General features: G+C 39.3%; 2 protein-coding genes across 9 annotated transcripts in view; both read left to right on the plus strand.

Annotated features, from left to right (window-relative positions):
• RASGEF1C (RasGEF domain family member 1C) overlaps window positions 1-8,332 on the plus strand; it is a 74,509-nt gene extending 66,177 nt beyond the window's left edge. For both annotated transcript variants that reach the window (XM_082063742.1, XM_082063743.1), the window contains exons 13-14: window positions 276-348; window positions 694-8,332. In XM_082063742.1, the coding sequence (XP_081919868.1) occupies window positions 276-348; window positions 694-718 (98 nt within the window). In that variant the 3' untranslated portion in view covers window positions 719-8,332. The remainder of the gene's footprint in view (window positions 1-275; window positions 349-693) is intronic.
• A 3,776-nt stretch (window positions 8,333-12,108) lies between these two features.
• CLK4 (CDC like kinase 4) lies at window positions 12,109-23,189 on the plus strand. Of its 7 annotated transcripts, none has more exons than XM_082063858.1 (15): window positions 12,129-12,226; window positions 13,235-13,290; window positions 14,292-14,351; window positions 14,940-15,097; window positions 16,148-16,373; window positions 17,571-17,661; window positions 18,060-18,126; window positions 19,150-19,266; window positions 19,368-19,534; window positions 19,627-19,721; window positions 20,790-20,919; window positions 21,246-21,328; window positions 21,842-21,921; window positions 22,661-22,748; window positions 22,833-23,189. In XM_082063858.1, the coding sequence occupies exons 3-15, from the start codon at window positions 14,298-14,300 to the stop codon at window positions 22,968-22,970; spliced, it is 1,494 nt and encodes a 497-aa protein (XP_081919984.1). In that variant the 5' UTR covers window positions 12,129-12,226; window positions 13,235-13,290; window positions 14,292-14,297; the 3' UTR covers window positions 22,971-23,189. The 7 variants fall into 7 exon arrangements, with proteins under 7 accessions (XP_081919986.1, XP_081919985.1, XP_081919984.1 ...); XM_082063856.1 differs by lacking the exon at window positions 12,129-12,226 and adding an exon at window positions 12,294-12,379; XM_082063861.1 differs by lacking the exon at window positions 13,235-13,290 and having other exon boundaries at window positions 12,133-12,226.
• Window positions 23,190-24,640: the final 1,451 nt, after the last annotated feature.

Below are 24,640 nucleotides of genomic sequence, written 5' to 3' on the forward strand. Positions count from 1 at the left end.
ACCAGAGACCATTTAACTGTTTAATATTATTATAGGAAGGTCATGCTAACATATGTTAACTCTGAGGTCCTTTACTGTTCCATCAAAATTAACCTAACAGCTTTGTAAAGGCACACGTGTGAGCTGAACATCAGTGTCCTGTTGATGACCAGCTACCTGATGGACCAGGAAGTTTTAGTTGCTCTTGCTGTGTGGTACAATACAGGACGCACAGAAATGCAGAGAGATAGGGGGTTAATGTTGCTGTTGCAGTAACACAGATTTACCTTTCCCAGGTTTGTATCTGGCTTCCTATGAAAGCGAAAGTCCGGAAAACCAGACAGAAAAAGACAGGTGGAAATCCTTAAGGTAACCGCTCGTTTTATCAGCTCATTTCTAAAGTACCTCCCAAATGCTGCATTGATAGTCAAAGCTTGTAAAGTGCTGGCATATAAAATGTGACCTCTGATGGGGGTCTTTTGTATTTAAGACTAATTTACAGAGCTGAGGCTGCACTGGTAAAAGCCAGTTTGTAATCACAAACTATCCACCATTTAAAGGATACCCTCTTCCTACAGTCTACATCTCCTGTAAGAGATGTGTAAGGGTTTGCTGTGAGAATCTGAAGAGAGTGATTATAAAAACAAACAAACCCCATACTTTCGTATTGCCTTTTTGGAAAAAAAATAAAAATCTTATGTTTTAAATTTACAGATCCTCTATTTTAGGAAAGACTTGAAGATTAAGAGATTATTGCAGTAGGTCAAGGAAAAGAAATCCGCAAACATTTTGCACTACTGATTCCAAAGATGCCTGTTTGGGATTTAGACAATTTCTTTTGTTTGAGTTTTTTGTTGGTTTTTTTTGACTTCCTGACATGACGGATGAACTGGATTCATCCACTGAAAGCAACAGAACTGTATGCACAATGACGCTTTTCTAACTATGAGACATAAGAGGAAGGACAAACAGACTATTTGTGGCTGTGCCCAAACTGCGTCAGGATCACCATAATTTTTGCCTCTGGAAAATAAAACAGAAAATCAGGAGCATTGAGAACAATGGCACTGCAAAGGAGAATGGAGAAAAGGAAAAAAAAGAAAAAGAGAAGAAGAAATACACGTGAATATTTCAGAAGCAGGTGCTTCAGACAGCAGCTCTTTAAACTCTCTGAGGATTGTAAAATTAAATCAAACACAGACACAGCAGCAATCTGGTTAATTGCTGAATGAAGAAAGAACTTAATCTCACGTGAGCAGTCCCCAGCCTTGTTGAACAAAGCACTGACTGCTACAGGTATAAGCTTCCAACGGATGAAAACTGACATTGCTCGCTCATACGTGGACACGTATGTCACATATAGACCACATCAGCGTTGGACAGTCATACAAGCCCCATGACTTTTTACAGAGAACAGTCTGAAGTGGGACTATGGTTTAGTTCTTCTTCCCACCACTGTTGTTGCTTTTCTTACTGTGAATCTGGGCCGAGCTGAGGAGGGCACAGGGTGCGGACGGTGTTGCCTAAAGACCCCCCCACCACATCTGAAGTTGAACTGAAGAAGCAAATGCCTCTGGACTCAACTTACTTCTATTTAATGTATGTAGTGTATTCCCTAATTTTGTTGATGCTGAGTTGCATCTTTTAGAGGCTTTTATCACACTTAAAGAAAAAAAGATATTGCATTACCATTTGAAAAAAAAAAATTATCAGGTTCCAATGAATACAGTACTGTTCATTTTACAACATAGTACTAAGAGGATAGGACGTGGGGGTAACTGCTCTGAATTTGGGAACTACATGGTATGCTTTAAAAAGACAGAGGGTTCAGACTAGAATGAATGCACTAAAAAGTTGTCATTCATGAGCAGATAACCGTTCTTCTCTTTTTTATTTTTAGGATCTAAACCATGTTCACCATTTCCTTACAGATAATATGAAGTAGGGACTTTGTGTTGTGTTTAAAGGTGTACAAAAATCAAGGTGCTACTGTAACAAATATGTTAAATAATAATGAACTATATGGATACTAAATTCAAAACTAAGCCCTACCAGTAGACTAATCGTTTGTTTGTGGAAAGAATATTCCTACCTGCCCCAGAAAAGACCTAAAAAAGCTTAAATGAAACCTAAATGCCACATGATATTGAACTTTGCATTTTATTACTGCCTGATGCTGGCCTTTTCAGATGTTCCAGTCTTTCTGCCTGCAATAGAAGGATGTAACCCTTTCTTTGAGATCAGGAGTAGTTTTACTGAAATACAGAGTGATTCCAAGTGGCTGTACTATTTTGAAAAATTAGGCTAATCGCAAAACTTGGCTGTGTTGGCTTATGCCTTTAGCCAGACCACTGGAACCACTCCTGCCCTCTGCCAGGCCTCAGAAGCCTGAACGAGCTGCTGAACTGTTGGGCAGTGGGGAGCTGGGTTTGAGGGCAGCTCTGACAGCGGAGCTGAGCCGGAGTTCAGCAGCCCGAGACACACTCTGTGTGACCCACTGAAGGTCTGTAGTGTCTGCAGCGCGGTTCTGACGTTGGGTTATGAGCTGTGAAAACCTGTGCAGGCTGCATCGCGGCCACCAGGAACCCACTGCTCTCGCAGTCGCTGAGATGAGCAGGACAGCTGCTTCTAGATCTGCATACGCTGGGGCTCGAAGCAGAACTAAACTTCTTTTCATATAGGTCTATCAGTGCATGAATTCAAGCAGGGGGAACATAAAAATAGCAGGTGTTTACTCAAGCTTTGTGTAGAAGAACTAAGAGTGAGGATGGTACAACATCATTCCAGCCAGGGGATGAGCACTATTCTGGTGATACTGTTTATATGCTGTTTTTGTTAATTTTTGTACATGACCTGAGAGCTATATAGAGAAACACAGACACAGAGCCATTCGTTCAAGCAGAGCCGTTTCCAAAATGATGCCATTAAAAGCCTGTTAAATTCCAACCAAACCCAGAGCAATAACCGTAAGCGTATCTACAACAATGCTAATGCTTAAGTGTGTTTGACAAATGGTCATTTTTTTTCCTTAATTTCTGCATCTTTTTAACAGGCACAATGTGACTTCATAGTGGATTTTTTTTTAATTTATCTGAAAACAGATGTAGGTGGATGGGTCCTTTCTTAAAACCTGCTTTTTAAAATGCAGATCATCACTCCTTTTCTAATGAGCCAGTAGAGGCTGGCACAGCTGAGATTATAACATCCCGAAAACGAATGAAAATGTGATTTCTCATGATAATACTTTAGTTTTTTGGGCACCTTCCATGAATTCAGGCAATTTTGTAAGTATGAGTTAAATTAGATCTCATAAAGTTTATCACTGCAAACTAAACCACTTTCATAGTCCAAAACTTTCAAGCCTCAGTGCTTAAAATAGAAGCATAAAGGTCAGATTTAGGTAGGTATTAAGGGCTTAGTGGGACTTTCAGAAGCACCAGACTGTCTTTAAACCTTTATGTAGTCGCACATTTAAAAGGTCTTTTTTCAGAAGTGCTAAACATCCTCACCTCTTGGTGAATACTGAAGCAATTATTGCTTTACAAAGGCACGTGGCATATTGATCTGTAGTGTGTGATTTCCAGAGACGCTGGCTGCTCTTTGCAAAACAACCTGGAGGTCAGAGAAGGCAGCACTTTTAAAAAACAGTCTTTAGAAATCGTAGCACATCTTCACACAATTTCATGGCAAAAACCCTGTTGATTTAAATAGAAACAATGCAAAGCCTTAAGTTACAGCTGTCAGTTGCATTTGTAATTCATATTTGGCCTAACTAGGGCATACAGCTCCACACAGGAGAGTGGTTGGAGCCTTGCTTCACCAGCAGGATTTACAAAGCACGAGTACAACTGAAAACAGAGGATGACAATTTGGGGAATAGCGAAAATGTTTTAACATTTGATAGAAAGCACCTCCAGTAATTAATGTTTCCTTGCTATAAACATGTAGAGAGCTCCTACTGCGCTGAAAAGAAACTATCACTGAAGACTGAGCACTAAGCCACTACAAACTACACCAGGGGACACACCACTGGAAAACTGAACAGACAGTAAAATGTGACATCTAAATTGTGACAAAGTGTTTTCTAGCTTTTGCAAGCCCTGCTTACATCTCTGCATGTGTTACACTGTAATTAAAGCAGAAATACCCCCACAAACCAAGATGAACCAAAAATGAGTGAAAAAGGCAGGAAAACGCTTACCAATCCAGGAACAGTTGGGTTGTATTGGCCAAAAAAGCACTGATAACAGGTTCACTATAATAAATATTAGGAAGATATAAGAAAATAGTTGAAATGTCAGATCTGCACATGAAGTTTGATCAAGTGTAACAGGTGTCCCTGAGACACCTGTTGGATTTGACATTCAAAGGGATTTTGGTGCCGTAAACAATTATTTTTCTGTGAGGTGTCTGAGCAGCAGCTTCTGCAGTGTACAGGAGACTCTTGGCCCTGAGGATCTCTGTGAAAGGAGTTGCCTCAAGTGACTTGTGCTCACAGAGGCCAGGGCAGTTCAGCAAGTGAGCTCCCTGTCCTTCTGGAGCCACTGGGAAGCCACTTATGGGGTAGGATTTTCCAAGCACCTTCTGTGGTACACCCTTCACTCCTCTCAAATGGGACATCTGACTTGCAGTTCTGTTAGGAGAATCATGGGTCCGTGATCTGGTTGTTTTATTGAGCTTCTGCCCTTTGTTGTGAGCCAGCTGGACATGGAATGATGTGGCAAGAAGAAGGGGATATACTGTGCCCACCAGGGATCAAGTCTCTGAAAGTTGGAGCCTGTGCAGGGTAAAGAGAGAGGCAGGAACTCACTGGAGGAGGCTGTAGGGAGGCACTGACATGTCTGAAGAACACCAGAAGCCAAATTCTGCTATATTGAGCTCTCCTCTTATTTTTTCTGAGATGCAGGCCATACTTCTCCCTCTTCAGTTGTCAATGAAATAGCACGAGGTCATCAATATTGGCATCAGTCACATTACTTAATTAAAGGTGGATGGATGGATGGATGGATGTCTGCTGGGCATGACTGGATTTTGAGGGCAAAAACCTCTCGTAATGAGTTTAGTGCACACGAACCCTGTGCACCAGAGTACACCGAGCTTAGCAAATTGTTATTCCCTCTGTTAGGCAGTAACAATCCCATCATACAGCTGGCTGGTGGCTCCCCATGTGGATAGACACTCAGATCTAGAAGCAAACTGTGGTCCCAGCTACTGCTGAGATGGAGCTTTAACAAAGTGTGGACACAGTTGCTAAAGCACTTAAAATAAGAAAAAATGTGATCGTAGAGGTACTTTTCTCAGCTTGAAAATGTCTTATGATGTGCTCAGTCGTGATAAGATAATCACTCAACATCAAGCCAGTCCCTTACTGATACCTTGGTTACTTCATCGTGTTTTATTGCAATAGTTTATGCACCTTGTATTAAAGCACATGAGCACTGGTTTGCACGACTGTAAATCCAGTTTAGAACAGAGCTCAGATTACTGCATATGTAATTGGAGTTATCAAAAAGAAGACATGTTAGTAGAAAAGATATTGTTATGCATATCAGTTTAAAAATGTTACACAGTTAACAGTATCTGGCTGAACAATGAATGTGTTCCATAGAATGAGACTGATACCAAGGCCAGCGACATGCCCAGGGAGAAAGTTCAATTGATTTTGATGAGTTTTGGAACAGTCCTGAAATTATTAAGTATACTACAGTTTTAAGTTATTCATAGTGATCAGGTTGCATTGACAGCTGGTGTAGTCCCTGCCCTGTCTTGCAAGCCAGGTGCAACTCTCAGATGAGCAGGTGCACTTAATAGGGTGAAAATCCAGCCTTAGCAGAAGTTTTCTTTGACATTGTTGAAGTTTCAGCAGCAAATTCAAAGACTAAATCTGATCCGAGGAATTAATTCACATCTGAGAGTAAAATTTGATTTATGGCTTTAAGGACTTTGTTGTAAGATTGGTAGTAATTACCCTGTCTCAGGTGACTCTCTCATTGGAAATTAAAACCCCTTTGATTGTGAACTGATTATTTCTATTGTCATAATTGCAAAATGGGATTAGGGAGTGACAAGGAAACAGGGAAGAGCCCCTTGGTCTCTGCTCTGAGGCTCCACTGTGGGCCAAAGACTTTCTTTTGTCCTTTTTCACATTATCTGTTGCGTGAAATTACCTCGGTACTGGGTGCTGGACATTATTGAACTGTGGCTGGGGAACCACACGTGCTTCTCTGGTGTCCGTAGGGCAGCACATACACTAACAGGGGGATGTAGAGGTGGTTAGATGATCCTGTACAAAGCTGACGTGTAAATTCATATCTCAGCCTGCACTCTGGAGTTTCTGTTGCTGGGACACATCCCTTTGGAAAGGGAGGAAGTTCTTGGAAGTTCATTGGGGCAAAGAGTACTTATCCATCCAACAGAATGATTACAAGAGAATTCTTTTAACTAAAGGAGGTTCCTCTAGAGGACTAGAAACAGTGATGATTTTGTTATTTAGTTGTCAAAAAGTTTAAGATGTAAGCAGCATAGAAAAATAAGTACTAAAAAACTCATGATAAATAGCTCCATGGTTGTTAACTTTCTTATTTCACAGCATGGCAGCGGAGTGGAAAAAGATACCTGTGCATATCTTGCTATGCATATCAATGGCAGCTTGGCAGGCTAAGGCAGGAGAGAACACAGTGAAATACTGGTGCAGAAAGCTGTGCCAATACTTTGGGGTTAATGTTGGGTGTGTTGGAAGGAAAGCACTGGGTTAGCGTGTGTCCCTTGCCCTGCAACCACTGTGAGCTGCTCTGGAGCAGCTGAGCTCTGAGCACAGCAGAGGAGGCAGCAGACACGTTACCTGGTTTTGATGGAGCAGACCTGGAAGATGATCTGTTTTGTATTAATTTCTTCTAAAATTCTTTTTGCATATTTTCAGATATGCAAAAAATACTAAATACTTTAAGCTAAGGCTCACACAAGACATCAAATCCTGCGTTTTTACATTATGCAAGATGTAGATAAGAACCTAATAGCTTCTATGGGTGGTATTTCATTCAGTCTGCACAGCTTCAAGACACTAAAACTCAGGTTATAACCTCAACTACAGAGAAAAGCTATAGTAAGAGTAACTCCTGTCTAGATTCCCTGCCTCCCGCTGTGGCCAGACGCAGACCGTAATGCTGTAAATGCAGAGTGGCTTAGACTTAGAGCCAATTTAATGGACTTCTGACCAGAAAATTCCATACCCCATCTACCTTTCAGAGAAATGTGACTTCCTCAGTGAATTGTAACAGGGCAGTGCTACATCACTACTTTCATTATTTAATTATGCTTCTAAAATTCCAGTCTGTTTGAAACAACTGAACATATGATGGTTTCGTAATGTTTGGTCCATGGGTAGAGAGAGTTGAGAAAACAGGGGCTGTAATCTCGACAATTGACATCATATGTATTTCCCTAACAGCCCAAGTTGGGTTATCACTTACAGTCTGTCCTCATCTTGAACTAGAAGGAATTGTACCAAGAGAATCCCCCTGATTCTTACAACTTAGTGAAAGATACCAAGAGAGCTATTAAATTCAAGTGTTTCAAGACGTGATTCTTAGAACCATACAAGTACTTCCCTTAGGAGTCTGTCTGTAAAGAGACCACTGCTGGTACACAACAGAGATGGAAAATAAATTATCCACTGGGTTTCAGAACTCTTAGCAAGTGTTCATCAGCTTATAAAAGTGAGAAATCAGATGTTAAGATTTTTTCACTTTTAGTGACAGTAGCAGCTATCTTAAACCTAAACTACAAGAACCTGCTGCTCTAAAACAGGTGCTGTGCTTTTCCTGTATCTTTTTATTTAAATGAGGCAATTTCATGTTATGATTAGCAATTTCTGGTCAAATTGAAATCCCTCTACCATCTATAATACTCGAACCATGTAGCTTTGTTAGAAGCCCTCAGAAAAAAATACCAACACTTTATTAATTGCACAGGCAGGAAACAGTAAGATTACTTGAACGTGGCTGTTATGATTTTGTGACTGTACATAGATCTTGCAAAATGTTAATGGTAATATGCATACTGTACCCCACATAAACACCGCAAGAATAGCATGGTCATTGTTACGCTTTATAGCTGTTGTGGAAAATGTCTTAACCTGCATTCATGATGATAGTGCCCATCCTATTCCCATGCCTTTTTATACAGTTGTGCTAAGATTGTTATGAAATCCTTTTGTCAGTCATGTTCGAGCCTAACTTACCTATGTATAGAATTTATATATTAAACCCCCCTAATTTATACTGTGTTTTAACAGTTTGCCTGAGCTGTCTATGGTTTCTAAATTTTGTAATGTGAGTGTCAAATAAGAATAATAATAAAATTTTAAAAAGGCTCAGCCGTGTTGATTTTGGTTTTCAGTTTTATTTGTAGTAGAGATTTCAACAACTACAAATCTACAGAATAGGCTGTAAAGAAACTTGGGTTGCTTTGAAATTCCAAAAACACAAAGATATCCCTGACTGCACACAGCAATTCATCAATATGCGTGTAGGCACAAAAGTACCTGTGGTTTCTGCTCTTTCTCTTGTTTCCACTTTACTGCTTCTCTCTTCATCTTCACACATTCAGAACATCGCACTGCAAACACACTGCAAGGAAAAGAGGTAAATTCTCTTAGTTCCCATAATAAAAGTATTTTCCCAGGTAGTTGTAGACTCAAAACTTCTTCATAATGAGAGGCCAAATACAGGACTGGGCCTGAGTACTTTTAGTCTGTTCCTATAAAACTCCATGGTACAATTAGTGTTTAATTGCATTCTTTTATTATTGGTATTGCTCTAAACTGACAGCTTCTATTGAGATGAGAGTCCCATTTCAGTAACCACATTCAGTAAGAGGCATCCTTGCTTCAAGTAGCTTTAAATTATTTTAAACAAAGAAGAGACTCAGAGGAGAAACTCATGTGTAGGCATAAGTGGTAGAGTTTGTAACATTAAGCATCTGCACCACATTGCTCCTGTGAGTGTGTTCCTTCCATTCAGCACAGCCTGGCTCTGCCTGCCGTTACCAACCCACGACTTCTGGACTGTGTACATGGTGTCGCTGACTCCAAATCTCACAGAAATGGGATGTGCTAACTCGAGAGAGGAAAACCAAAACCAATACATCTTTAATTAACAGAAAGCAAGCACAGCATGCATGTACTGCATGCACTGAAAGTCGGGAATTTTTGCCTCTGCCACTGAGTATTTCAGAAGCTTTGGGCAAGGCAAACAACCCCTGCTTTAAATTTCATATCTGAGCAATGGGAAAGCGAAATGAGATTTACATCTCCTGAATAGCTGCTGTGAGGATGGATCACCTGCTGTTGTAAAGCATGTGAAAGAGGGACCATACAAAATGGCATTTTGAAGCAAAGGTGTTGAATGTAGCTTTTCATACAGGCACAAATGTGTCCCATCAGGATAATTACGCAGAACTGTAACGTGTTTTGCTGCACGAAGCAATCTAAAACATGGCTGCATTGTGTGTTACTCTCTCCTCAAGTTGAGCACACATTTGGTGTTGTAAAGTCTAATTAAACAAGGAAACATTTCATATAAAAACAGTAAATACCATAAGGGTTGACAGCAGAAGCAGCTATAACTGCACTCAAATGAGTCTCCTTCCCACTTTTGTAAAGATTAAATTTCTCTAATTCTATTCTTCACCATTACAGATTATTCCTATCTTAAAAATGGCCATTTCTAGAGGGGCTGTGGCTTTGTTCGAACTGGTCATGGCCAGTGAATTTGTCTGTCTCTGAGATACCACTGAAATTACAGCTGACATCTCTCTACTGCTGGGTTTCCACTGCCACCTCCTGAACAGGAGGGAGAATTCACTGCTTTCAGTACTGCTTTTCTTTTGAATGTCTATAGAGGTATTTTTGACAGCACTTTGTTCAACAGGAGGAGCAATAGCTGAAACTACTTCACAGTCTGTCTATAGAGGCTACTTGGTATAAACTTTGTCCTGAGGCTTTTGCTTCAGAGTGAAATTTCTTTAGTTTACTTTATGTATATTTGATGTAAAGGTGGTACAACCTTTATATTACCATTTTTCTTCTTGAAAAAGGTTCAACACAAAAAGCTAATTATTCTTCTGATAGATTTGTTCTTTCAATTATCAGCCGAAAATGATTAATATTTACTAGCTCCCATTCGTTGCATTTTCATAACGAACAATAGTTATTTTTAACCCTTCTATTCCAGGCTGAGGATCCTTCTTCCCAATGGGAGAGAACTGAAATACCCCAGAACCAAAATTTTCCTGCTTCAAGGTAGTCAGTTCCAATAGTCTCTTCCAGTGTGATCTTATTCTGTCCCACTAAACGGGATTTCCCCAAACTGTCCCTGAGCTGCTACACCCTGTTCGAGGGCCTCTCAGCTATTTATACGGGAAAACAAAAATAGCAAAGGTAAGACCTAGCAAATCCAAATACCCTTCCTAGACAGTCCTCTTGGAACAAGAACTCACTGAGAAACTGTGATGATGTGGTACACTTGGCTAGTGTCAGGTCAATGGATATTTTCTGCACGTTCACAACGCTTCCCTTGTACATCCTCACTCTCTGTATACATAACTTTCTGCTGCTTGCGTTCGGAGAGAATTCCTCTGCCAGAGGCTCTGTCAGTGGATATCGGGAAAACTCTTACCACTTCACAGATGTCATTACTAGTTTTACAAATAATAACCAGTCATTTACACGCTAAATAAGAAACAGTAAACCACTGGCACCAAAGCCATATTTAGCATGGACAGATTTGGCACAAAACAAACCACGTGGCAACAAACAGCCATCAATGTTTCAGATCTTAGTTTCTCTTAGTAAAAACAACACCACAGCATAAGAGAAACAGGATTTTTACTCTAGTGCAAACCATGTTAAAATGTTTATCTTAAGCTCACTGGCACATAAATTGTAATGAAAATTTTAGAACCACGAATCCAAATGTATGTCTTCATTTTAGCAGTGTTTGCTAATATTTTGGGGGACTGACATTAAAGAGACACCAGTAGTTGTTCAATGTAAAGTACACCACACCTTAGATATTCTGATTTTGCTTCAGTTGCAAAATCTTGCTGTATCAAAGGTAAAAGTTGCTAAAATTATTTTAGGAAGAGTCACCAATTTTGGGAATTTTTCAATTTTCCACTGACCTTCAGAGATTTGTAATTTTGCCCAGATAAAACATAGTGAGCTAATAAATTTGAAGCTTGCATTCCAATTCCAGTTTCCTCCCCATTTTGGTTTTGCTGTTCTTTAATGCAATCTCTTCTGGCTTATTAAATTCTGTGTTTGAATGACTGCTAGAGGAGAGGGTAATAATTTTTCCACAGTACAGAACTGGATTAATTCACACGAGTGACACGGGGGTTTTGGGTTTTTCTGGAGCAAGCGGGTATTTGTCTCTGCTGGACGCAAAAACGAAGCTCGATCACCATGTCCCATTTCTAGGGTTCTGTCCCCTCAGCCCCACGGCCGGAGCAGCTCGGCGGGTCCGTCCCAGGACGGGCAAAACTCGATTCCCTTTCAGCCAACAACACACACGCTCTCTTTTCAGCAGCCAGAGGAATTACTCAGAGAGGAGGTGGTGGTTGTAACTTGCAGACTTGCGTAGATAATCAATTTTATTAGTTTTATTTGCTGTCAGCATCACGCACAAACGACCCCCCCAGGGCTCAACCTGAGCGAGCGTGAAGCCAGGCCTAACGGTGGGATCAGCCTGGACACCAAACTTTTTAAACACATTTGATGAATTAATTGAGAGGAGTTAACTGGCAGTGTGATTACTGGACCGTTCAATTAGGCAACACCCCAGCTCGGTGGTCGCCTTTGAACCCGGGCTCGCTGCTTGAACCCCTGCATGAATTTCGGTCCCAAGGCCGCACAGCCTCACGTCCTCGGAGGCTTCCCCCGAGAGGGGCGCCGGGAAAAGCCAGCCCGAAGGGAGTGGGCAGGGCTGCGCGTAGAGAACCCCATTCCCCCACAGCGGCCGCCATTGCGACGCACCCCTTCCCTTCCCCTCCCCCACCTCCGCTAGGGGGCGGCCTTTGTCCTACGTCCGTTCGTTGTGCTGTGCGTCTGACGTCACAACGCACAGAAGCCACGAGACGGAGAGAACGAGCCGGGAGGAAGCGGTTTCTCCGCGCTCGGCAGCGGCCGCCATTTTGTTTGTGTGCGCAGGGCGGACACGGGGATCGCTCGCCTTTTTTTTTTTCAGCTGTAAGTGGTGGAGGTGGCCTTCTTCCTCTGGATCTTTTATTTTCCCTCTCTCCGTTATTTTTCCAGGGGACCGAAGCAGCGGGGAAGCGGAGGGGGCGCAGAGAGTTGGTTGAGGGGGGCTGCTCGCGTCGCCTCCGCGGCCCGGGGAACAGGGTGAGCATAGAGCCTTCCGTGAGGGGTTGGCTGGGGAGGCGTTAAGGTGGGGGAGAGATCCTCGGTACAGGACCCCCCTGGTCAGAGTCCCGTGTGGTGGAGAGGGCCTGTGGGGTGCGAGTGGGGACTGGGGCGTCTGGGCTGGGGCCTTGGGTGCGGTGGGTGCTTAGGACGGGGGGCAGAGGGGCGAAGCGGCCGCGCACCTCGGTTATTCAGCCCGCCCTGCACCGAGGTGTCTGGCCCCTGCCCAGATGGCGGCAGAGACGGGCCCTTCCCGGCCCCCCCCCCCCGGCTCCAGAGGCCTCCCAAGGGAGCACAGGAGGGGAAGGGGACTTGGTGGGTTGGGGCAGTGGGTGCCTCCTGTGGGACATGCTCCTGCATGTCTGTTCCCTGGACGCTCAGATCGACCCGACCTGGTGAACTTTGGTCATCTCAAAGGAATAAGCCTTTGGCCTCCTCTGCCCTGTGCAACCTGCCAAGTTTTCAAGGAGAGACATTTAGAACCTGCTGTGTAGGCAGCTTATGGCAGGACTTTTGGGGCCTTCCTGAGGCACTTTGTACGTGGATCTTTTACAAAAGATCTGTGTTTCCTGTTTGAGAAACCTTATGGCAAAATGTGGGAGTGAAAACGGCCTGTGGTACAGATTAGGACCAGATGCTGTATAGGAATACATACGTTCATGTCAGCTGTCAGTATTGCATAAGTGTTTCAGTGCATTTATTTAGAGGGAGTGCATAATAGTAAAAAAAATCTTAAAGCGGCTCCTACTGTGAAACGGGTTGTAGCCATTTTGAGCCTCGCAGAGACCTATTCTAACAATTTCCTCCTTATTTACATTAACTTGTCTCATTTAGGGACAGAACATATGACTTCCGTCTTAATTTCAGTAATTCTGAGTGCTTGAGTGTAGGTAAGCAGCAGTTAAAAGCTAAACCTTTCCTCCAATTTCCTGGGCCATATGTACATCTCTCCACCCCCAAGTCACCTTCTGCAGGACGCTTTAATGGTGATTTTAGTTAGATATTTGTCCACTATACAGCATTATTGCAGCCTGCGTTCTGCCAAATGGGAGGGGGAATGGCAATCATAAGTGAAATCGTCAGTTCACCTATAACTGAGTGTGTGGGGGGAGCTCTTCACCTCACAAGTAGAATAATTGAAACGTGAGTGTATTTCATAATTCGAGTTATGTAGGTTGAAAATGGCTTTGGAGCTGGGTAAGAAGAGAAGAAATTCAGGCATGTAAATGAAACAGTAATAGATTTTTGTCCTGTTCCTTCAGGAATTTTTGTTTGTCGTTCAACACATTAGTATATTTTTTTATTTCTTATTAATTATTGTAAGTGAAGAAGATTTTTGCGAGACCTAGAGCGTGACTGACTCAAAGCTTATACCAGTCACTTATTTTTGCATAGTTTGCCACTATGTTTACATTATATTTGTATTTTAAAAACTGGTTTTGTAAAAAAAAAAATTGTACAAGTGTTTGTTGTGTGTTTTGTAGTGTGTTTTTTTTTTTTTTAAACTACCAGCCTGTCACAAATATTACAAAAGTATCAGAAAAACTTTTTCAGAAGAGGCTTGCTATTTACATGCTCTAAAAGCTTCTCTCTTACTTTTTCCAGTTGATCTCGAGACAACCAACATTGTTCTGTGTCGGTTTACAGAATCATGATTTTTTTTAAAGTGCTGTCTTTGTCTCTAAACTACTTTTCTTGCTATCACCACTTACTAGGGAAAATTTTTCTTGTCTTGTGTTAGTTCCTTCTTCAGATTATACTGAATAGTTATGTAATATTACTCTTATTTCCAAAAACTACCAAACAAGAGTAAACAAATAATGGTTGGTTTTGTTATACTCTTAAATCTACAGCTATGCTTTATTTTACTTTTTTTTTTCCCCCCCCCCAGTTGTGCATGTACCTGTTTGAACACGGAATTCCTGCTTATAACATCCAGCAACGGAAGCTGGTGGGTTTTATCTCTGGCAAATAAATACCCACATACTTGCATGCTAATAGGGTTCAAAACTATGGCTCATAGTACTACCGAGTTATGTGTTAATTTATCAGAGGTCACTGTGATTGTTGCTAAAACTTTAAGTGTGTCTGTAAATTGATCTGTAAGAGGAGTTTTTAAATTTGACTTCCTTGAAGTAACTTATGTCCAATATAGGTTTTGTCAGAGAGAATATTTGAGGATTAAGGTGTTTCTCCAGCAGAATAGTTTTTAAGGAAATTATTCTGTTTAGTCACTTGAGAGTTTATTTAAAACAGGCTTTAATGACATGTTTGAAGCTATTAGCTGAAGATGAGTTGGCCTATTTAATCTTGCCTTGTGTTTCGTAACAGTGTTGCAGTGTTAGGATGAGAAAGCTATGTCTACTCACCCGAAGCCAAAATAATGTGTGGGGAAAGCTGAGGAAAAACAATTATTTGAAGAAATGCTTCTTTCTAGTTGTGTCATATTTGATCAAACTACAGAAGTGGACTCAATCTACAAATACCAGTGTAATCCTTTTGTCTTTTTTTGTGTTTTTGTTGATTTGTTTTTCTTTAGTGGCAGATGCGGCATTCAAAGCAAGCTCATTGTCCGGAATGGGACGACAGAAAGAGCTGGGATCAAAGAAAGCACAGTAGCAGCCATAAACGGAGGAAAAGGTCCCACAGCAATGGACAGGAAAGCAAGCACTATAAACCAAATCCTATTTCAGAAAGGTATAAGACTCTGAACTGAGTAGCACTGATGTTTCTTATCATATCTAGTATAAATATGTTTTCAGAATGAGGTTTTGAGTGCCCAAAGCTGGCAATTCCTTAAGGTTTGGCTCATTTAAGACAAACTTAAGAGATAACTGGATTTGTTAACACAGTACCTAGACCATTAAATAGAAATTCTTTAATAAAAACAAGTAAATGTTACTAGCTTGTTACACTGTTGTCAGTTAAGTATTGGTATTGAATACATTCAGTATTAAATTTCAAGTTAAAGTGTACATTTTCATTTACCTAATGTGAACAAAAGGAAGAGAAGGTTTGTTTAATCATTTAATACAGTGGTGAGTATGAATTTCTCTTAATAATTTGGAGGTGGTTTGCTTTTTCTCCCGTACTACTTTCACTGGAAGGATGTGTTGTTTTTTTTGTTTTTTTTTTTTCCTTGAGAAGAATATCCCATGTAATTATTTCAAGAGCTCATACTAATGCTTATAAAATGCTGGAAGCGGTAGGTGTACAGCATGATGGGGGCTCTTTGCCTCAGCAGTTTTCTTAAAGGGTTCTCTTTAATGTGCGGAAGATCCTTGATCCAGATATTCTGTGAGGTTTTTAATGTTTAATGCAGAGCACTAAGAACAATGCTACTTCTCTCAGTCTCCAGGTTTTGTTTTTCGCTTTGAGCTTTGGAGCCATAGGAGGGGATTATTGCAATATTGAGAGTGATTTATCCTGTGACTTTGGAGATTGTAATTGAGTTGCTCAGTATATTTTAGGAAGTGTTTTTCCTTTTTGAGTCTGAGTTTCTCACTATGCAAACTGTGGACAGATCATATGTTCTTCATGTGGATGGCTGCTGTGTATTTGAGACTGACAATGTTGTTATATTCATAATAAAGTAACATCAAAAGCTCCTCTGTTTTTGGGGAGGGAGTCAATTAGAAAACATTCTTGATGTAAAGACAGATGGTATGTAACTCAGCTCAAGTCGCTTATCTTGTTGGAACCTCAAGTTTTTGAAGTGGAGAACATTCACTTAAAATATATTTTCAGTCATTATTTGGACGATAGAGCCATAAATGAAAGAGACCATCATGACCGGAGATATGTTGAGGAATACAGAAATGACTTCTGTGAAGTATATGACCACAGGCATTATCACAGAGACTATGAAAAGAGTCACCATCATCACTATAGCAAATCCTCTGGTCGGAGCAGGAAAAGTAGTCATAAAAGGAAGCATAAGAGGCATCATTGCTCCAGTCACCAATCACATTCGGTATGAGCAATTTTTAACTTTATTATTAATGAATTAGTGATAATAGACTTCTTAAGTGAGCGCTAGAACTTCAATTCCTGGTCACAGTACTCTTAGGAAGTAGTATATTATTAAAAAGGATTTGTAGTTGAGTCCATTTATGAGCATATGAGTGTGTTCTTTGTTGAGACTTTTGGATCAGAGTTGGGTGGGGGGCGGGGTTATCATCAGTACTAGTTATACACTGGGAACATAGGTGGCTGGTAGTTAAGATCACTGGGATTAATCTAAAAAATGTTATATTGAAATTGAAGACAAGTAACTATTCTATTTCAAAGTACAGCTATCACTTTAGTTCTGCAGCATAGTCAACTATGTTTTTGAGGGTAGACTGTGAGATGTCATCCATCCTATTACTAAAGTAATTGAAGTGGCATGCCCTTTTAATGTTAACTTAATTGGAGGTGTGAAATATGCATGTCTGATAAATTGATAAGAACAATTCTACACCTGATTCCAGAAAACTTTGATAAGTCATGTGCCTGGCTAATGGCAGCTAATATTTTACTGAAGATGGGATAAGTTTGGTGCTTGCTGCCTTTAAAGGCATGCTCTCTCAATTTCTCATTATTGGCATGATGCCCACTGATACATATTCCAGGTGTTTTATGGCACGTTTCTGCAGAAGAAACAGCAAGTTATATTAGCTTATACAATGCAAATTAAGGACCTCGGCGTAATTTTTCTTCTCTCTAAACACGAGGGAAGTAAAATTACTTGGTAGTGTTTTGTATTTATATTACATGAAGAATATGTTTTAAAAATAGAAACATTTCACCTGACTGTAAGCTTAGATATGTAAATATAAGTACTGTTTTTTGCTGTTTGCTAGCAAAGTATTAGAAATAGTGATGTTGCATTCTTAATCTGTCTTCAGTTAAACCGCTGTTTGAGAAACAAAATTGTGTTGTTTTTTCTGTTGCTTTATCACTTTTAAGTATTTATCTGAAAATCTGTTCCTTGCCATGTTTTTCTTCTGTAACATAAACTGTGCCCTGTGAATTTCTGGGGACTGAATTTGAAATTGCTCCTGCCAACTGTTCGTGGCCGTGTGTAACTGAATGCCTGAATATCTCCCCGCTGAATGAATTGCGTATTCTGACCTGAATTCACTGTGATTGATATTGATTGACTGGACGATCTTGGTGCCGTTTCCAGAAGAGTCACCGAAGGAAAAGATCCAGGAGTGTAGAGGATGATGAGGAGGGTCACCTGATCTGTGAAAGCGGAGACATTCTGAGAGCAAGATGTATAGAACATTTTTCAACACTTTTTAAAAACTATTCAGCAAAAAATCTGTTTAGAATAGTATGTCAGAGGAGGGGGGATAAAGAAATCTTCATTGCTCTTTTTGTTCTGTTTTTTTTTTGTGCTTTTTTTGTTTTTTGCATATCTTCTTTTCTGTAGAATTTAAATACTGTGTTCAAAAAGTTCCAATTAGTAAATGAATTTGAATCTTGAGATTAGAACAAGAGATAGTTTTTTAGCTAGCTGTTTTCATGACACCTGTCCAATAAAGTAATGCATTCAGATGCTGAGATTTAAAGTAATTATGCTTTTGTAATGGCACGTTTTTAAATCTACATTAATAATGTTAATTATTGTTTAAGTAGTTACATAATTCTAACTTATGTTTGTTCTTTTTAGATGAAATTGTTGCAACTTTAGGAGAAGGAGCTTTTGGAAAAGTAGTGGAATGCATAGATCATGATATGTAAGTTTTGGATATGTAAGTTTTGGTTATTTTTATAAGTGGATCTCATGACAAAGGAGACTCCTTAGCTCAGAAATTAAAGTTTGGGGATGTTTTCTTTAAAAGGAAATTAGAGTTCAAATAAAGTGTTGCATTATAGTTAAGAAAGGAGTTAAACTGTTTTTGGGAGCTACCTTGTTTGCTTTTTTCTGGCTGAAAATTTTGAAGGATTTTCAGGTGATACCAGTCTGTTTCTGGTTGGTGTTGAGGTTTTTCAGTCATCTCTTCCAGTACTATAACTGTTTTTATTTTTTTCTATTGCTCCAATGAAAGGCCCTTGCATGGTATTGACTTTATACAAGATGAGATATAGAAAAATAGTTTTGGTTACTTTGTTTTTCCTCTAAGCTTTTGAGAATCTAGTGTTTAACAATAAACTTCCTTGACCATGTTTATGTTGGAAAAAACATCTGCTAGAGAGGGTTTCTTCCAAAACCAAACCTTTTATATCTATACTTTTTTTTTTTTTCCCTGTACAAGCTGTATAACTGCATGGTGCAAACTACCATTTACTAAATAGATGTAATCTGCCTGTGTTGTGAAAGGAGACGTTCTTAAGTCATGAGAATCAAAATACAGAGACAATTAAAAATTGGCTATCAGTGAAAGGGGTAGAATGAACTATGTGCATCTGTGTTCCATTTAAGTAATAGCCTTAGAGTTGTAACTTTACATTGAGTACAGGTCAGTTTTTACTAGTACAAAATACTCAGAACCTAAACTTCAGAAGTTACTAAATTCCAATGATTCTGTAGGAGCGCTTGAAAAAAGCCAGAGCAAGTTGTGCAAGTTGAAGGAAAAAAATGACACATTTTTGCTGTACTTTCCTCAAGTGAGAACTTGGGTAATTTTTTTTTAATCCAACTCATAATTCTCTATGACATTTAATCTTCTGTGTTTCTTTTATTGAAGCTGAGCTGCTTTGGGGTTGTAGGTATTTGACAATAATTGATTCAGTTTATGATGCTTTACTTTCTTTTAAAGGAGAGGAATGCATGTAGCAGTTAAAATTGTGAAAAATGTTGGTAGATACCGGGAAGCAGCACGTTCAGAAATACAGGTTTTGGAACACTTAAACAACATGGATCCAAGCAGCAATTTGTAAGTATGAAATAAGAACAATCAGCATACTAAGGATTTGCAGAAGATAATTATTCAGTAAGTTGAGTTTTCATTTGTTATATTTTTTTCTCTTTTTTAAGCCGCTGCGTCCAGATGCTGGAATGGTTTGATCATCATGGCCATGTTTGCATTGTTTTTGAGCTACTGGGACTTAGTACTTACGACTTTATTAAGGAAAACAGCTTTCTGCCATTTCATATTAATGACATTAGAAATATGGCTTATCAAATTTGCCAGTCTATAAACTGTGAGTAAAGCTTAAGTTTATCAAATATGTTCTTTTTCCTGTTTAGGAAATGAATGTGTTAATATGGAATACTGTTGTTTTTTTCCTTGTAGTTTTACACCATAATAAACTAACCCATACAGATTTAAAGCCTGAAAATATCTTGTTTGTGGAGTCTGATTACATAGTGAAGTACAATGCCAAAATGGTAAGTTTGTTCTTTGTTTCTCCCAACTTGTATTAGGCTATTTCTGTTTACATCTGAACTTTTCTTTAAAAAAAAAGTGTAGAAAGGTTAAGTGGTTATGTTTACTAGAATTTTTTTTGTGCTTTTTGAGATGTACTAACTTTCTGCTGAGTAACTTTGCTCTGAGTCTATTGAAACTTTCATCTAATGACTAGTTGAGGTATTTTCTGTTTAATGAAGTTCTGGCATTCACAGGGAGAATTGGGTTAATGGTTTTGAATTTAGCCAGGTTTTTTCCTTCATATTTCTTAAACCATTGTGGAATCCCTTTATAGCATTTATAGCATTCCCGTGTTTTGAGAGAAATGTCAGATCTTGCGTTCTGTCTGATTACCCTGGACTCTGACATCCCTGTCAGTTTTACAGTCCTTGGATTAGTAGCTAAAATGAATTTTCTGTTTGTTGTCAACATGGGATGCCGATCATTGGGCAGAGTTCTAATTGGTATGGGCCATGAATAGAACTGTTCTTTATGAGTATCTTCCTTTTAAGTCTAAGCAAACGAAAACATAGCGTTAGGATAAGAATTTGTGGTACAAATGACTTCTAGCACTGACAGAAATACCAATTTCTTTTCATGTTGCTGCTCCTTTTTCAAACTATAAAAACTTCTTGGAGACAGAAAAGCAATATGGACTTCAGTGCCTCTAGTTTATGCATAGGGCTTGGTTTTATTTTTATTTTAGAGTTAAAATTACATAAATGAGTGTATGTAACAGTGGATAATAAAAAACAAGACAGACCTAATAACTAACTCAAGTTAACTTGAAGATTCACAAAAAAAGGAGCTCTGTTACTGTGGGAGAGGTCTTAAGTTCAGATTAAATCCTTTTGTTACTGGCTCCTCTTTCTTTGAAGCTGCAGCTGAATAGGAATTTGTATATTTGGAAGGAGTGTTTCATTACATAGGTTTAATTTTTAGTGTTTTATGTTAACTGGTATTTTGAAGACAAGTTAATGTGATTAATACCTTCTGCCTAAGCATACTTTTAAAAAATACTAACAAATAGTACTTCAATTTTCCTACAGAAGCGAGATGAGCGTACTTTGAAGAACACAGACATCAAAGTTGTTGATTTTGGAAGTGCAACTTTTGATGATGAGCATCACAGCACATTAGTGTCTACGAGACATTATAGAGCTCCTGAGGTTATTTTAGGTTAGTAGAGTTCTAAACCTTCTGACAGTTAATTACAGTTAATTCAGATGGCTTTACTTCATAAACTGGAACAGTTGCTTGTGGCTCTGATAATTCAGTCATCTTCCACAGATGGTGATTCTTAAGAGTAAACAGTAAAATAAATACTCTAAAACATTCTAAAGTATTTTAGAGTCCATACATGTTCCTCTCCTGCTGAGGTTTGAGGAGAGGTGTAGACAGGAAGATGGGCATCAGTAATGCATGGAAAGTGGGAATATGCTTTGTGGATTACAGGTTTTGAAAAGATACTAAAAAGTAAAACATAAACTTGGCTTATTTTGCAGCACTGGGATGGTCGCAGCCTTGTGATGTTTGGAGTATTGGTTGTATTCTAATTGAGTATTACTTAGGATTTACAGTATTTCAGGTATGTACATAAAGTTAAATTGAATTTTTTCGTTACAGGCTACTGATTTTGAATGTTTTAATGACCTTTCAGTGACATGTACTTAACTGTTGCTGTAAAAGGCATAGCTTTACAGGCTTTTTCAGCATAACATGGATGAGATTGTAAAGACAGCATGCATATATGAAAATGTGATCTCTTGAATATCTCCTTCAGACTATTTTAATGTATCTGTTCTGGCTTTTTGGATGATGAAGCCTGCCCAAAGTCTGAAGATACTGCTGGAATTAGGAGTAAAGAAAACATACTCGTACAAACTTGGCTTTATGAACTCTGCTGTTTGGGGGCCGTCTTAACTGTGAGAAGTGCTATGTAACGAGCTGCATTGCATAATCTATTGGTAATTTGTGGTGATAATGTATAAAGATACTGTGACGGTACTCCAGCAAATGTCTTGTTTGTAGATGAGTGTTGTTACCAAGCACCTGAGAATAGAAAAATGTGATAAGTAAGTTCATTGCTTTTTCCACACAGACACATGATAGTAAGGAACACTTGGCCATGATGGAAAGAATACTAGGGCCTCTGCCAACTCACATGATCAAGAAATCCAGGTAAATTCATTATAGGAGTAAAATGCCTAATATTTTCCTATTATAAGAGAAATTTTAAAGTTTCCATTGTTAGTTGTGAGCTTCTGAAGATAACAAAGAGACTTCCAGGCTTCTTGTTACCTATTAATGAGTGTGTTGCAAGAGATGGTGTCACATTTAAGTGAATTAAATAGTTGACAATAGTCTTCTTTTCTGGTTGTAGTCTGAGTTGCCAGCAAGCAAAATGCCAGCTTCTTGAACAGAAACTGAGTATGACTATTCTTAAGACTGTAAAGCTGAGTTTGGTATAGTCACCAGAACAGTATTAGACACAATTTAAAGATATTTGGGAATAATCTGATTTTGTTAAATAGTTGCTAACCACTTAAACTCTGCAGACTTTATAGGGAATTCTTATTAGAGGTTAATTGACAAGCTGTCTTATTTATTACTAGCAGATGAGACCAAGTTCTTACCTTAGAGCATCTTAAAGCATCCATCTCTTTAAATGTCAGTAATGGAAAATATATTTTCAGTGATGTTGTTGATTGGAATACTGCAGGGCCTGTTTTCTAAATATTGTGACAATGGTAATAAAAAGCAACATGTCTGTGAATAACTAAGAGCTAGAAGAGATGTTAGCTCCCAAATGCATGAGGATATACAGGAAAACTTTTATGGTGTTTCAAAACTACTTAGAAAAGCATCTGCCCACTTTACGCACTGACGCTCTCTTAAAATTATTTTCCTTGTCATGCAGAAAGCATTATTTTCGTCATGACCAATTGGACTGGGATGAACACAGTTCTGCAGGGCGATACGTTAGGAGACGCTGTAAGCCTTTAAAGGTACAGGACAACATTTTTATGGTGCTGTTATATTTGCAGTTGTGAAAGGTCTCCCCTAAAACACTTCCTTTTTTTTTCTTTCAGGAATTCATGCATTGCCAAGACACAGACCATCAAAGTCTGTTTGACCTTGTTCGCAGAATGCTGGAATATGATCCCGCCAAAAGAATTACTCTTGATGAAGCCTTGCAGCATCCTTTTTTTGAACCATTAAATAAATAAAGAAATTCAAAGATTCTATATGCTTCTCCAGGGAGATTTCCTAGACTGTGTCAGTCAACAGAGATTGCATGAAACTTTTGTAAACTTTAAATTATTTTGTACAGTTAAGTCTGTAAATATTTACATATGTTTTGTATAACTGTTACATTTACCTTATTGAACCATTGTAGTCCTATGGGTATCAAAGTGAAAAATAAAGGTAATTTTCATTTTTGAAAATTGTTTTCTTTTTGGAGCTGTACCCTCTGCTTTTGTGGATGGGGCTCGTTAAGCATCTCACTTGAGGTGAGGATTCTCTGGGCTTGCTGAATGACTTTGGAAAACTTGGAATGTTTTTAACTACCTTCCTTTTATTAGTCATAAAGATTTGAAGGGCTAAGAGTACCTAATCATGCTGTATAATGCTTTGTGATAACATACTGAAGAATGGTTTAAAAGTGTACATTCTAAGTAGCTATCTCTTGTGGGTCTCCTTTTCCCCAGATTCTCTGTTCAAACAGCGTGCATCACTTGGTGACAGGCTAATGAGCCTCTGGAAACTTGCCTAATGCTTTCTTTCAATGTCAAGTATTTATAGGTAACTTTTTTGTTAAGGTCTGAAAAGTAACATTTCATAGCTTCAATATTATTTTCATTCATTGAAGAGCAGCATTTTCATAAAGTTTGTAGAAGGATTGTGCTTTCCTGGAACAAAATGCAGAGAAATACTGCCTGCCACAGAATTGTGGCATATTTAAGCGCTTCTCTTGTAATGGTGACAACATCATCTTGAAGTCTTCAAATACGTGTTTCTGTGGAGCTTGGTCTCTAATTACTGATAAATAATCTTTGCAGCTGAGAAACTGTCATCAGGCTATAAAATAGGAAGGAGGAAGGGTTCTCATTTGTGACTTCTGGAACTCGGGTGCCGAGTTGAGAAGAAAATGGCACTGCTTGGCAAGTTCCATTGATGCACTTTGGTAGTTTTTGCTCTTCCATGTTTTTAAGTTGGTGATTTCTAGGTCTTACTCAATGCCCTCTTAATCCACTTCACACTGTGTGGCTGGCTCGTGAAGCAGGTGGAAGGGAAACTTTCATGTTAGGCTTCGTTCAGGCAGGCTGTTGGTATAGATGCAATAAGCAAGTTATGGCCATTTGTTTTTCTGACAGTGCAAACCTTTCTTAAGGAAGGAAACCGTAAATACTTTCATCTCTGCAGGAGCCTAAGTACAGGTTTTGTGCTTGTTGAGTAGGTCCTAATGCATAGAAAGATTTTAAACTTGGTGTCCTTGTTCCACTGATGTGGAGGAGGCTTAATTTGCAAGAGGCTCCAGACATGCATATCTCTGGCTTAGGGGTGGAATATAGTTGGGCTGAGACTTTGAAAGCTTATCTTTGTAAGCAGTGCCACCTCCTGTGCTTGATGATGTAACAGACACCTCTCTTATTTAGGGTGTTCACAGCATTGTGTCTTTGTGTGATGGAAAAGTAACAGTTGGTACCATCCAGGTCAGCTCGGTAGGACTGAGGAGGATGGGAGTGAATTCCTTGCCTTGCTGCTTCCCACAAAACTTTCATCCCACACCTTCAGAGGCAAAGGGAGGACTTGGCTGAGTGTGTCAGCTAAGTGATGCAAATCAAAGGCAGATGGGGGGGCGGGGAGAGAGTTTATATGCTGCTATAACTATAAA

The sequence above is a fragment of the Streptopelia decaocto genome (assembly GCF_964273445.1).
Source record: "Streptopelia decaocto genome assembly, chromosome: 12".
NCBI lineage: Eukaryota > Metazoa > Chordata > Aves > Columbiformes > Columbidae > Streptopelia > Streptopelia decaocto.